The sequence below is a fragment of the Podarcis bocagei genome (genome assembly GCF_964188305.1).
Source record: "Podarcis bocagei genome assembly, chromosome: 2".
Classification (NCBI taxonomy): Eukaryota; Metazoa; Chordata; class Lepidosauria; order Squamata; family Lacertidae; genus Podarcis; species Podarcis bocagei.
The window spans coordinates 99,520,059-99,534,956 of record NC_138126.1 but is presented as its reverse complement, the minus strand read 5'-3'; the positions used below and the strand labels follow the sequence as shown (position 1 = coordinate 99,534,956).

The 14,898-nt window shown below is 46.6% G+C and overlaps 1 protein-coding gene across 1 annotated transcript in view; it reads left to right on the top strand.

Annotated features, from left to right (window-relative positions):
- Nucleotides 1–4,465: 4,465 nt before the first annotated feature.
- Nucleotides 4,466–14,898, top strand: part of NHERF1 (NHERF family PDZ scaffold protein 1) — a 61,513-nt gene continuing 51,080 nt past the window's right edge. The window contains exon 1 of the mRNA XM_081184644.1: nt 4,466–5,201. Within this exon, the coding sequence (XP_081040770.1) occupies nt 4,725–5,201 (477 nt within the window). The 5' untranslated portion in view covers nt 4,466–4,724. The remainder of the gene's footprint in view (nt 5,202–14,898) is intronic.

Below are 14,898 nucleotides of genomic sequence, written 5' to 3'. Positions count from 1 at the left end.
GCAACATTTCCTCCATGTCCAGCAGATGTTGCTCCTCTTAAAATACTGCAGAAGGAAATAACTAGAGCAGGTAGAAGGGTAGGGGGTGACCCAGTTTCCCTGACCTTTTAAACCAAAGGGGGCATTTTCAAACCACTGGGAGGCTCAAGTCTTATTTCTTGCGATATTCACAATTCCCTATGTGTGGCAATCACATTTCATTTGCCCTGTGTACAGAAATTTCTGTATGACAAAGGTATATCTGCTACCAGCTTCTTATTCTTTTTTTTAAAAGCTACCTTTTTCACAAGCATTATAGGAGGGTTAGAGTTGTTGAGTTGTCACCACAGTTGGTCGATCAACTATATTAGTAGCATTTTAAATTGATTAATTGGCATTCAAATAAAATAATGATTCTGGAGAAACAGGCCTACTTCTTTTTTTATATACAATGCACACTTCTGCTGCATAAGGCCTAATTGTAGCAAAGACATCCCCACCTCTAGGGGCAATGCAAGGGTGCCATCCTGAATAAAATATTATATTGCGGGGGGGGGGGAGAGATAAGCCCCACCCTGCATAGTCAATCATAAGATGTGGCGCGTGCGCACACACACACACACACACCCCATTTGGATGGCAATGCCCATCAACTGGGGGTGGGGGGGACCTGGCCCCTTCAAATATTTTATGGGGTGGGGGCCTGGAGGAACCTTGTCCCCTAGGAGTTGGCTCCTATGGAGCAGTGCCACAATTTTTGAAAGTATAGTACTTGCATTAAAAACTACTTCAGTTCAGTTGGTGGTCCATTTAATCAGGGACCCCATTTTGACCCACTTGTCTAGGCAGCTGATTAGTCCAGGGATGCATAACCTCAGGCCCTCCAGACCTTCTTATGTGGCCCTTGGGCCTGTCCTAAAGCCACACCCCTCACTGTCCATGCTTTTTTAGCCTCATTGGGTGCTTTTTCCTGGTGGCAATCTGTCCTTGCGGCTGTGATGATGCCTGCTGTCTGTCTGGGTGGAGGGTAGACATGTGTGAGTGTGTAGAAACTAGCCTACTGAAGAAAAGGAGCAGTCCAATTGGTCTCTTTTGCCTCTGGCCCTGCCCACCTTGACATGTGGGAGCTGGAAAGTTGCCCAGAAGGGAATGCGGATCTGTGGCTGAAAAAGGTTCCCCACCCGCAGATTAGTCTTAATCAAGGAAATTCTGCAGCCCTGGGTTCATAAGACCTAGCTTGGCCTCACCCACCAAATCCTATGGCATTCTTCTGAACTTTTAGAACAAAGTTACAATGCAGTCTTGTGCGTGTCTACCAAGTTCAATGGGACTTAGGCTGCTGTAGCTAGGAATGCAGCCTTAAGGACTGTTATTATGCTTCCCTGCTTAAATCCAACAGGGTCTTTGGACTCCAGCCACAAATTGTTATATATAATTGTTCGGTCTCTCTTTCTTTGTGCCTCTCTTTCTCTTTCCCTTGCTGCACACACACACATGCCTTTTGTTTGCTGCTTAGTCAGCTTTATACTGCAATGTGTGGCAGCTATTGTAAATTCTTTTTCTTACAGCCTGGAAACAAGCTCGCACACGGTCAACAAAATAACAAGATATATACAAGCTCCTGGCAAGTATGCAAAGTAAACAAACAAAAGATTCTCAAGGAAAATCTGCTGCCTCTATGCAAAATTTCTGTGAATGTTTCCTGCTTCTCCCTTAAAGGGAAATGAAAACATACAAGGCTAACAAGGTCCACCAGCCAGTGTCGGCCTGAGGAAGCATGTCTAGCTCAGCAGGGCTTTTCCCTCGTCCTCCCGCTGCACCCACCCAGACTGGCAGGGGGAGGGTTTGGAGAGCCCCTGGAACAGCACGTGGGGGCAGGAGGAGTGGGCAGGCCATGCTTGTCCTGATGGAGAGATCTGCTTAGTGCTGTGTTGAATTCCTCCCACAGACATAACACCAGATGCTCAGAGCTTTTATTTATACCAGTTACATCCAAAATCTGCACAAACCTTTTGCATCAAATGTGTTGCTGTGAGCCCCAAAAGGGAGTGCCATATGCTTGCTGCACAAATGCAATGTGGGAGAAACTAAGGCCCGTTTCATTGAGCCTCCAGACTTGCTTATATTTTGTGTGACGGATTCAAGCCACACCAGAAATTTAGGTTTGTGCAATTATAGTGGGTTAAAGCACTATGTGATCCTGGTGAAACACTTCTACCTTTTTTAAAAAACAACAACAACTGACTTTTTATGGTTAGGGAAGTGAGAGAGAAATACACTGAAAAGTGGGGGGTAATCAAACAATTATCAGTAAGACTTATACGTAAATGCAAGCAGATCAGAATGAAACCAGGTTGAATGTTCATTGTTGTAGAACCTCTCCACAAAGAGATTACACAGATGCTCAGCAGAGACTGGCGATAGTCTAACCTCTGCATAAGCTTTGTGCAAGCAAATAAGGGTGAGTGCTCAGTAAACAGGTCATCTGGAGAAACTCTGGGACCATGCCGTAAGTGGGCTGAAGGCAAAGGAGCTCAGGGCTCCTGTTGATACAATCTTCCATGTAGGCAGGAACCAACTGCCCTGGTTCTGATGCCCACAAACCATGTCACAGAGGGACTATTGCAGCAGCAGCAGCAGCAGAAGAAGAAGAAGAAGAAGAAGAAGAAGAGGAGTTTGGATTTGATATCCCGCCTTTCACTCCCTTTAAGGAGTCTCAAAGCGGCTAACATTCTCCTTTCCCTTCCTCCCCCACAACAAACACTCTGTGAGGTGAGTGAGGCTGAGAGACTTCAGAGAAGTGTGACTGGCCCAAGGTCACCCAGCAGCTGCAGGTGGAGGAGCGGAGACGCGAACCCGGTTCACCAGATTACGAGACTACCGCTCTTAACCACTACACCACACTGGGTGGTTGCTGCCAGTCCACAGTGACCATGTAGGATAAGCACTGATGGCACAGCAACAACAGTGCCAAACTCTTATGCTAGTACTTCCACTTCCCTTTGAATGAAACTTCCAGTGCTGGAGAAACTGCAGTCTGCTTGGAGACCAGCCTGCGCCTTTCCCCTTTCCCTGCACCCTCCTAGTCTGCACGATGGGTTCTCCCTTCTTCACATATCAAACCAGGAACTAGAAACCTGTGGCCTGAAAGATGTTGTTGGATTATGACTCCCATTTTCCCTGATCACTGGCCATACTGCTGGGGCTGATAGGAACAGGAGTCCAGCAACATGGGGGGGGGGGGAGATGGGATTTCCCCTCCCTGCCTTAGCTGTTTAAGAATCCAACAAAGATACAAGTCTGGTTTGCAAAGCCATGTTCGCCCATTAGGGATTGCCATCCACACCATGCCTTCACTATTATTCCACTTTAACTGTCATGGCGTTCCTGGGAACTATAGTTTGTTAAGGGTGATTAGAGTTGTCAGGAAACCCCTCACAGTGCTACATTTTCTAGCAAACTTAACCAGCTACAGTTACAGGTAGGTAGCCTGTTGGTCTGCCGTAGTCGAAATAAAATAAAATAAAATTCCTTCCAGTAGCACCTTAAGAGATCAAGTTTGTTATTGGTAGGAGCTTTCATGTACATGCACACTTCTTCAGATACACTGTGTATCTGAGTTGGTCTCTAAGGTGCTATTGGAAGGAATTATTTTTAAATTTTTGTTTTAACGAGCTACAGTTCTCAGTATTATTTGGGGGGAGCTATGGCCGTTAAAGGGTATGGGTACTTTAAACATATTGTGTCAATGTTACCTAACTTGGAGGCAGTCCCGAGTTTAACCTATATAAAATACGAAACAACCTAATGCATGCCTAATTATTTCAGATTTTGGAGCGACTGGGCTCCTCTTGCGTCCTGCGCTGAAAAGCGGGTGGGGAATGCTTCTACCGGCTTGCTAAAGCCACTCAGCTAATTGGCGACTGAGCAGATTACACGAAGCTATAATCCAAATGCAAGTGGACCGTGAGGGTCACAATTACTTTTTTAAAACTGAGTAGGTGCATACTCAGGGGGACAGAGTCTATGAGTTTACTTCCTTGATAGGTGTGTGTGTTTCCCTTCCAGGAACCTCCGTCTCCTGTCCTACAAATCCATAGTGAAAACACACACGCCAAGATGAAGTTTTGATTGCTCATATCGCTCCAGCCTTGTCCTTTTAATATAATTCAGGCCCAATGGAAGGAAGCGCCCAACCCCTACAGAAGTCTCGGTTTTTTTGCCACTTCGTAACATTCCGTCTTCCTGGGCGAGAGGAGGGAGAGAAAAAACCATTTTATTTTATTTTTGCGCGCTCAAGTTAACTAAAGAAGAAGGAAGGAGCGGAGCTGCTTATTTTTGCTATTTGCATATTCCAGCTTTCCGATCCTATTTTTGCCTTCGAGGGGCGTTCCCAGGGCGTATTCGCTCCTCCTTTCCCCGAATCTCATTGGTCCAAAATAGACCCTTCTGGGAGCTGCGCCCGCCTCCTTGGTAAAATCTCAATGACAGGTTCTGGAACGCTCAGACCCCGAGTAAAGCTGCGATTGGCGGAGCGGCGCCTATTTGTTACACTCGCAATCAGCATCCTATTGCCCGCAGAGCGTTCCGGGCCCGCCCCGGGGAACACCTGCTGCTGCTCCGAAGTTTCCCCGGCCCGTCCTTCAGGGATCTGCTGCCCGGGACTATTATCGCACTTTGCAGGCAACTCTGAACAACTCGCCTGCCGTCGAGTTTCTTCCGAGCAGCCTTAAGGGACGGAGAGCATGATGGACAACGGGGGAGGGAGCGAGCTTCTGCCCCGTCTGTGCTGCCCGGAGAAGGGGCCGAACGGCTACGGCTTCCACCTGCACGGGGAGAAAGGCAAAGTGGGCCAGTTCATCCGGCTGGTGGAGCCCGATTCCCCAGCCGAGAAGTCCGGGCTGCGGGCCGGGGACCGCCTGGTGGAGGTGAACGGCGACAACGTGGAGAAGGAGAGCCACCAGCAGGTGGTGAACCGCATCCGAGGCTCGCCGGGCTCCGTGCGGCTGCTGGTGGTGGACTCCGCGACGGACGAGCGGCTGCAGAAGCTGGGCCTCGAGTGCACCGAAGACCTGGTCCGGGGGCTTCCCGACGAGGAGGCGAAGAGCGGCGGCCAGGAGCCGCGGGAGGCTGCGCAGCGGGAGCCAGACGTGGCGGAGGAAGATAAGAAGAAGAAAGCGGACGGGGAGGAGGAGGAGGAGGCTAACCACGCTGCCCAGCGGGTGAGAATCTAGGTCACTCCCGGGAAAGGGGCTGAGGAAAGCCCCAGGGGGGTGGGAAGGGAAGCGGGGGAAGGAGGCTGGGAGAAGCAGGAGGAGATAATCGCCTTTTAAACAACGGAGTGGCAGGCAGAAGTTCAACCGGTGAGGGTGTCTCCGTTAATGCCCCGGCAAGAACGTTTGAATGGGTGCTCCTCTCGTAACGCCCGAAGCTTTTCCCGCCGTGGCGGTCGGAGGAACCGCGCTGCACCAGCTGAATTTCTGCCTGTCGCTTCGCTCTTACAGGCATTGTCGCTACCGTGGGTGGTGGCGACCCTAACTCCTACAACGACCTGGGATGGATTCGAGGCGGGGGGGGGGACAAACTCTCTCTTAAACACAGGGAAACTGGGGCTACAATCCTAACTGTGCCTACTCACAAGTTCCATTCAGGGGGCTTACTCTCAGGAAAGCGGTTAGGATTGCAGCCTGGCTGTAACTCCTTGTATAGATGCAGCTACTGGCTTCTTTGCGTATTTATATTATGTTTTTCCTGGTGGATAAATAGTCTGAAACACCAGACTACAGTATTTCCTTCCCATCTCCCGAAGATTTCTTTGGTGTGATTCAGCTAACTTTTCTTTGGGTGCTGATGAATAACTCGGCTCTGCTTTCTCCCTCTCCCTTCCTCCTCCCTCTCTCATTATGAAATGTGACCTCTTGAAAGCTGGGTCGCTTCCGCTGTGTGTGATCTGAATGCCAGCCCTGCTGGCACCCACATGAGTCCGGAATGCCGCTGAGTCTTGGCTTGCAGAGAATTATTGAGAGCTAAACGGAGAGATGGGTAAAACAAAAAACAAAACAAAACAAAACACCCCTCCAAATATTAGAGGCCTTGCAGTATGTCCTCTGCCAGAGGCAGAAAAATAAATCTTCTGCAAGGGACTCTAGTCAAAAATATTCTGGTGGTATCCAGTGGGCAGGAAACTGGGCACTCCTGTAATCGAGTGTAATTGAGCAAGTTCAAGGTGTTCCTTTAAAAAGCAGTGCCAGACTTTCATTTGGGGTGGTGGTAAATTTCTTCTCGTTCTGTTCTAGCGTTAGATCAGTGAAGCAGAAAGAACCTTCCCAGTATTTTCTGGTACTCTTCGACTTGTTCAAATTCGTTTTCTGGTATAAACCTGAACTGTGGTTTTCCTTATGGTAGCGCAGCAAAACTGTCATTTCCTCCATACATGCAGAGGTTCACTGGAGATGACAAACTTGGCTTCAGATGAAACCTTTTCTTCTTTTTTTCTTTTTGTAAATCGCTCTTTGAGCAGGCTTCCGCAATCTGGTGCCTTCAGGTTTTTTGACTACCCTTCCCCCATCAGACTCAGAAGCCATGGCCAATGGTCAGGGATGATGGGAATTGCAGTCCATCAAATACACCTAGGGGGCATTAGTTAGGGGAAGATTATCTTTGATATTGCTATATGCATTCTTTTGCTTGTGGCTTACAGTACAATCAATCCTCTACTTACCTACTTGGTAGTAAGCACCATTGTATTCAGCTGGGCTTACTCCCTGACAAGTGGATATAGGGTTGTGGCCTTTATCTCACTCTGCTGCTTTTTCTCACACTTTCCCCCAGTAACTCAAATGAGGGAATCTAATGCCTGTTGAAAAATATTACTAAATAAAGGAACCATACTTGTTGCACCCATTCTGAACCTTTTAGGATAAGATGGGATAACTATTTATGCATGTAATCTTTTTAATCCCTTTTGCTTTTGTAAAGATAATCTCACATTGCAGGAAGCACAGCATGCTGAACAACAATACAAAACACAAAATTCAACACTTGAAACCCCCCCCCCCCCGAAATTTAGTTAGCAAGCACATTTTAGTTAGTCCTGCACAGCCACAACAAAATTAACTAGTGGTGCAATCCTAAAGACGCCTACTCAGAAGTAAGTCCTATTGAATTCAGGGGGGTTCCTCCCAAGTATCTGGGCTTCAAATTACAGGCTAAGCCAATAACATCTTGCCTTGAAGGCCTGATCAGTGAATATTTAATTGTATAATTAATTGAGTGCTACTTGGTATGGAGAAACTAGCATTCATCTGTTCCCCCTCTTTTCACTTATTGGATATTTTCCTCTCACCATTTATAAAATATTACAAAGGCTACCTATATTTTCACTGGAGTATGATCTACTAACATAAATGAGCAAGGTCCTAATGATTCTAGCTCAAAGCTGCTCTGCAGCAGCCCTTTGTCCACAGGGCAGGCCAGTGGCGTAGCGTGGGTTGTCAGCACCCGGGGCAAGCCCCCTAACCCGTGGATTTGCGCCCCCTAACCCGTGGATTTGCGCCCCCTAACCCGTGGATTTGCGCCCCCTAACCCTAACCCCCAGATGTTGCGGCCGGCCCCCCTGCACCCTCCACGCTACGCCACTGGGGCAGGCTCAAACCAGAGTCAAACTGGTCCAGTGGCTTAAAAGGTAGCCTTGGATCTGGGAGGAGGATCCTAGATGTGCTTCTCCTCCTGTGGGCCCTCTGTGCAGCCTTGAGGAAGTTGCTATTTACCTGTCGCCTTCAGTTTAGTGTGTGTGTAAAATGGAAATAGTCATAATAATACTAAACCACCTTATTTGATAGTAGAAATAAAGATACAAAATTTGCACTGCTGAACACACTTAACCGGGAAGCAAACTCCATTGAACATAGGGTGGTGTTGTTAAGTATTTTTATATCAGACTTGGCAAAGGATCAACAGTAGAATGAGAAGAGAAGAGGCCGTTAAGAACTGGAACTGAATATATAAGAACTGGAACAGCGGGCAGGGGGGAGATATTTATTTGCTTTGGAGTGATTTTAAGAAGCTTTTGTATGACATTGGTGGAGAAACATTTCTATCCCTAGGACATCTGAAATAGTTATTTCTCCAAACTTGCCCACTGTTACCAGAAGTGGTTAGAAGGTAGTTCTGGGAGCCACTGGTAGATTAGCAAGTGTTTTTGACTCCCTGTGGTTTTAACTGGAGCAACAACTAAAAGGCTTTCTCACGCTCTCTTCCCCCACCCTTAATTTAGGCTGCTGACTTGAGGAGAGTTTGAAGTGGGGGAGGGAAAACGAGGAGTGGATTTTTGTGTGACAGGACTGTGAACTCTTGTTATGGTACTGAAAAACCAATTCCTGGGCTGAGAAATGTCCTCAAAGGTACCTGGTTCTTAATTCTGTATTCCCCCCTCCTCCATTTTGCAGCTGGAACTCCAGGATACTAGTCAAAAACAGAAGATTATGAAAGCTGCCTACCATGAATACATAGCCTGAAATTTGTCTGTCTCTGGACTTGTTGAATATATAGCTGCATAGAAATCTGTGGCGCAGTTGGGGGTGTGATTTTTATTTCACCACACGTGGTTTTTCAGTCAGTCCTTAACTTGTCCAAAAAGAGAGGGGCTTTGCTATGTCGGACCAGTGCAGATGTTTTGCCTTGTGCCTTAGGGGAAGCCTGCTCTGCAAGTGTGTGGGGAACCAGGCCCAGGAAATGGTTTGATTAGCTAAGCAGGTGTGGGCCTAACTACTTGTAAACCAGATCAGTAGTTGGCTCGCCAGATACCCTTTAATAGGAACCCAACAAGACAGTGACGAGGGATTGAGGATTGGAGTGATCGTTCTGAGGTATTATGGCAGTGGACAAAGCTGAAGTGTAACTTTTGAACAAATGTGTTTTTAATAAAGTAAAACTTGGATGGGAGACCCTGTGGTGTAGCAGTGGGTTAACAAAAATGAAAATAGGTGAAAACCAGTGCTGCTGTTCCACTTCCTGAATGGCACATGTAAGAAAAGGGTGATGTGATTTTGGCTGATTCTCCATTTCCATGGCAGGCCTAGGCAAATATATTTCAGAGGGTTGGGAGACAACCCCTCCCACCCGAACATTGAGGAAGGTGACATTGTGGGGAGACAGGTGCAGGTGGAAGGAGATTCAGCCAAAATCACTCCCAACCGCCTTTTCTTACATTATAGAAGTTCTCTACTGGATCAAGAACTGTTCCGTGAATGGGGCAGCCATATTGGATTTCAGCGTATAGTACAGTATATTAAACAAGTGTGTGGAGACAAGCTGCAGTTTGGAAAGGAGCTCCGCAAAGGTTCTAAAGTGTTTATTTTTATTTAATTCACTTCCTGCCTTGCACTGAGTGCCAAGCCCGCAAAATAAAATGGTAGCTGCTATTAAGGATGTTACAACAGCAGCATTTAAATGTTGGAGTAGTTGGCTGAGAATCGGTAATGAAATCAACAATTAGACTGCAGTTAGGTCAATGGTAACTCCCTTATACATATTCCAGGTTTCAGCCCTTGTGTTGAAAGCAGTTTCTGTGGTTGAGCCCTGGCACATAAAAAAGTAATATTTGCATTGCATGTGAGGTTGACACTAATTGCAGGAATCAGTCTTGGGAGAAATATTCAATCTGCTTACTGAAAAGTTTATTGCTGTGGTGGGGAACTGGTGCATTGACACCTTCTTGCCTTGAACTCTGGGATTATACCTTCAGGGTTCTGGAAGCGGGTAGGCTGGCAAGACGCCAGGCCTCTGGAGCAATGGCACGCACTGGCAAGGCACATATTTCTACTGTATTCCATAAGAAGATGGCTGCTGGATGAGGCCAGTCTAGTATCCTGTTCATACGCTCGCTAACCAGATCCCTGTGCAAGGAGGACCCAAGCAGAAGAGCTTTGCCCTCCTATTTCTTTATTATTTTATTCATTTTATTAAATTTGTATACCTCCCTTCATCACAAGACCTCAGGTAAAATCAAGGTAAAAGCACAAGCAAATAGCTAAAAGAAAAATCAACAACGAAACAATACTGCCACCTTCCCACAAACACATTATTTTTATTTATTCAGTTTATAGAAGTGCGTACCCTTTAATTCCCAGCAACAGCTTTTCATAGGCCTCTGGCAGGAGGAGTAGCATAGCTGTTGTGGCTTGTAGCCTTCAATAGCTGTGTCCTCCATGTGTTTGTCTAAACCATGGGTAGGCAAACTAAGGCCCAAGAGCCCGATATGGCCCAGTCGCCTTCTAAATCCGGCCCACGGACGGTCCAGGAATCAGTGTGTTTTTACCTGAGTAGAATGTGTCCTTTTATTTAAAATGCATCTCTGGGTTATTTGTGGGGCCTGCCTGGTGTTTTTACCTGAGTAAAATGCATCTCTGGGTTATTTGTGGGACATAGGAATTCGTTCATTCCCCCCCTCCCCGAAATATAGTCCGGCCCCCCCACAAGGTTTGAGGGACAGTGGACCAGCCCCCTGCTGAAAAAGTTTGCTGACCCCTGGACTCTAAACTTTTTAAAGTCATCCAGTTTGGCAGCCCTGGCTATCTCCTGCAGGAACAAATTCCATGGTTTAACTGTGTAAAGTAGTACTCTTTTTAATCTGTCATTCAACTTCATTGGCTGTATCAGTTGGATTTGATTTACAGGGACAACTAACTCCTGTGAAACATAAGGGTCAGTTGCCAAGGAACATGTGGAATTATCATGCCCTCAATTTTAGAAAATGGGGGAAGTGCAAACATACTTCATCCAAGTATGGCCTAAAAGCAGGGGCAACTAACTGGTGGTCTTCCAAATATTGCTGGACTACAACTCCCATCATTTCTGGCCATTTGGCTATGCTGACTGGGGATGATGGGAAATGGTGTCCCATCCCTGGCCTACAATACTTCTGGAGCATGCCTTGACATGCTTATCCTGACATAATTCCTTCCTGGAACACGGGGCCAGCCCTGCCATGGCAGCACCATAGAGCAGATGTGTGGAACCTCTGTCCCTCCAGATGTTGGTGAACTACAACTCTCATCAGCCACAGCAAGCATAGCCAGGGATGATGGGAGTTGTAGTTCAAGAGTAGCTGGAGGGACAAAGGTTCCCCACACCTGCCATAGAGGGAGGATACACAAAGGCAGGAATTCATGCACCCATGTTACAGCAAGACTTTTTCATGCGCTTGATGGAAAGCTGTCTGTCATTAAAACAGGTACAAGTGAGTGACTTGAGTCATCCACACACTCCTTGAGGATATTAAGCTGTTTTTGACTCCCAACTCCCAAGTGTTCAGATTACATCTCAAAGTGTCACACTTGTAAGAGCACCACATGTTTACGCAACTGCTATGCTAGTTGGGGGTAAATACATTCTGTAAATATGTGTATTCTTCTGTGTTTTGATTATAGCTGACAAGCCGCACGAAGTTACATTTTAACCCAGGGATCAGCAAACTTTTTCAGCAGGGGGCCGGTCCACTGTCCCTCAGACCACATGGGGGGGGGGCTGGACTATATTTTTTTTGGGGGGGGAGAAAAAAACGAATTCCTATGCCCCACAAATAACCCAGAGATGCATTTTTAAATAAAAGCACATATTCTATTCATGTAAAAACACTCTGATTCCTGGACTGTCTGTGGGTCGGATTTAGAAGCCGATTGGGCTGGATCTGGCCCCCGGGCCTTAGTTTGCCTACTCATGTTTTAACCAGTGGTTGGATTGCAAATAAGTGGAGCCTAGTCTGTGAGGGACGCAAATAAGTGCAGCCTAGTTTGTGAGGGATGCAGGTGGTGCTGTGGGTTAAATCACAGAGCCTAGGACTTGCTGATCAGAAGGTTGGTGGTTTGAATCCGTTACGGGGTGGGCTCCCGTTGCTCAGTCCCTGCTCCTGCCAACCTAGCAGTTTGAAAGCACGTCAAAGTGCAAGTAGATAAATAGGTACTGCTCCAGCGGGAAGGTAAACGGCGTTTCCGTGCGCTGCTCTGGTTCGCCAGAAGTGGCTTAGTCATGCTGGCCACATGACCCGGAAGCTGTACGCCGGCTCCCTCAGCCAATAAAGCGAGATGAGTGCCGCAACCCCAGAGTCGGTCACAACTGGACCTAATGGTCAGGGGTCCCTTTACCGTTACTAGTCTGTGAGGCAGGTGTGCAGAACCTCTGGCTCTTCAGATTCTGCTGAACCACAGCTCCCATCCCTGGCCTCACTGGACATGCTTGTGATGGATATTGCAGTTCAGCCATATCTGGAGGGCCAAAGCTTCCCCACTCCTGCTTTGAGGAGTAGCTAGAGATAATTCACTGAATTATGCCAAGGGGGCAATTGCAGCACATCATCAACTTTGTTTTCCATGGGAGTACATTTCCATAAGCAGTTCTCCATGGTGTAGATAGTTCACAAATATAACAGTCATACCTTGGAAGTTGAACAGCTTAATTCCTGAACGTTTTGGCTCCCAAACGTCGTAGACCCAGAAGTGACTGTTCCGGCTTGCCAACTATTTTTGGTAGCCGAATGGGCTTCCGCAGCTTCTGATTGGCTGCAGGAGCTCCCTGCAGCCAATCAGAAGCCACGCTTTGGTTTTCGAATGCTTTGGAAGTCGAACATACTTCTGGAACGGATTTGGTTTGACTTCCAAGGTACAACTGTATAAGTGGTGGGAAAATTGGAGTGCCCAAACATGGGGCTTGACCACATAGCACCAAATCATGGTTTGTATTTTTAATAATGGTGAATCACCCTGGGATCAGTTATCTGTGATGGGTGGCAGATGGGTGATACCCAACATTAGTCATTCTCTGGGTGGACCCATTGAAACCAATGGACTTAAGTTAATGGATCTGCCCTTAGCATGACTAATAACTGGGTATCACCTATAGTTAGAGCAGAACTGCCGTTTGCTCAGAAATGCATGTGGAGCTCAGAATATAGACTGGCTGTCAGTGTGCGTTGCCCAGCACTGGGGTTGTGTACAGTGTCCCAGTGAATAGTATTCATCTTCCTTTGCAACACAGGGCCCCTGAGTCCTCTTTGTATAGGCAAACTATCTGTGAAGAATGATTGCTGCTTGATTATGCTATCCTGTGAACATTTGTACTTAACTAAATTGAAGAAGCTTGATTTTTATCACCTGGAGGGATTTTACGATCACTGCTCAGTCTAAATATTTTTTATGGATGGAGGGCAGGAGTGTAACTTGTTAAAGATTTCACAGTTATAGCGATGAATTGTGAGCTGCTGACTGTTCTCTATATTAAGGCTGCCTTGAGACATGGGCTACTTTCACATAGGAAAGCAGAGAGAGAGAGAGGGGGGGGGAATATTTGAGAACTGTGCATTGCCTTGATTTCTGCTCCTTTTTTATATTATAAAGCTAAAACTAGAGCCTTTGGTGAGGCTCTGCAAAGGCTGCATTGTGCTGTTAATTCATGGGGCTTAGAATAGAAGATTGTCAAAGGAAAAGTTCTTGCCCAGGCTGCTGCTGAGCAGAATGGCCTGTCGTTGCTCAGAGACTTCCTCAAATGACATTTCCTTGAGTAGCTGTGTCAGCTGAATATTGAAATCCAAGGCTCTATTTTTTAAAGACAAAATATTTACTTAATAGTGGGGCAGACAGAGAGCCGTGTTCACGATGCCCCCCTCAGTACGAGCTCATTAAACCTCAACTCTCCTTTAACCAGACTTTCTTAAAGCAGCCTGGGTGGTGATGGTAAAATAATAGATACTAGAGCACCGTTGTTTTTTTAGATCCTCCCATTGATATATTGGGAGCAGGCTTCTGAGAATAGTTCTGCAGAAGCGGTGACACCCCTGTTGACAGTTGTGAGAATGCTCTTTGTTAATAGAGTAATGGATTAGTGCAAGATTTGGAACACTCCCCATTAGCATGCCTCTGAATAGAGGAAGGAAATCTCCTTTCAAGCTGTGCCCTTTAACAGCCTTGAATCTTGTTAATGAATTTCTGCTAAATAACCTTGTGAGAACTACATTTACCTAAAATGTTCCCTTCCTGTACTGTGCCTTTGAGGTGCTAATCTGTTATCCTGCTTTCCTTGTAAAAGCTGTCTCTGTTGATTCCCAGGTGGGGTCATAAGATGCTTTTGAGGTCTGCTGCTGAAGGGCTAAACTAAGGTAGTAAATTTGCGCAAACATTTGCACTATTTAATCAACAGCAACAAGGAGATAAAGAAGAACACAGGCTGCTTGGCATCTCCTGTTTGCTGGATGTAAGCTTTTTTTGGTGGAGGGTGAAAGGCCCCCCATTTTTAAGATCAGCCACAATGTAGCAAAACAGCGAGTAAGGGTTCAAGCTCTCCAGAACTCTTAATAAGATATTAAGCATGCAAAAAAGGGGAGGAGGGGCAATGGTGCTCTCTTGAATAGTAAAACATCCAGATATTAAGTGCAATGCATGTGATTTACTTACTTACTTATTGGATTTATGTTGCACCTTTCCTCAAAGGAGCTCAAGGTAGCCTCTTCCTCACCATTTTATCCTTAGAACAACCCAATGGGGTAAATTAGGCTGAGAGACTGTGGACTGTGACTGGCTCAGGGTCATCCAGTTTCATGGCTGAGCAGGGGTTTGGACCCGGGTTTCTCAGGTCCTAGTCCATGGGTAGGCAAACTAAGGCCCGGGGGCTGGATCCGGCCCAATCACCTTCTAAATCTGGCCCGAGGACAGTCCAGGAATCAGCGTGTTTTTACCTGAGTAGAACGTGTCCTTTTATTTAAAATGCTTCTCTGGGTTTTTTGTGGGGCATAGGAATTTGTTCCATTTCCCCCCAAAAAATATAGTCCAGCCCCCCACAAGGTCTGAGAGACAGTGGAAAAACGTCCTGCTGAAAACGTTTGCTGGCCCCTGTCCTAGTCCAGCACACTAATCACTACTGCAGATTTTG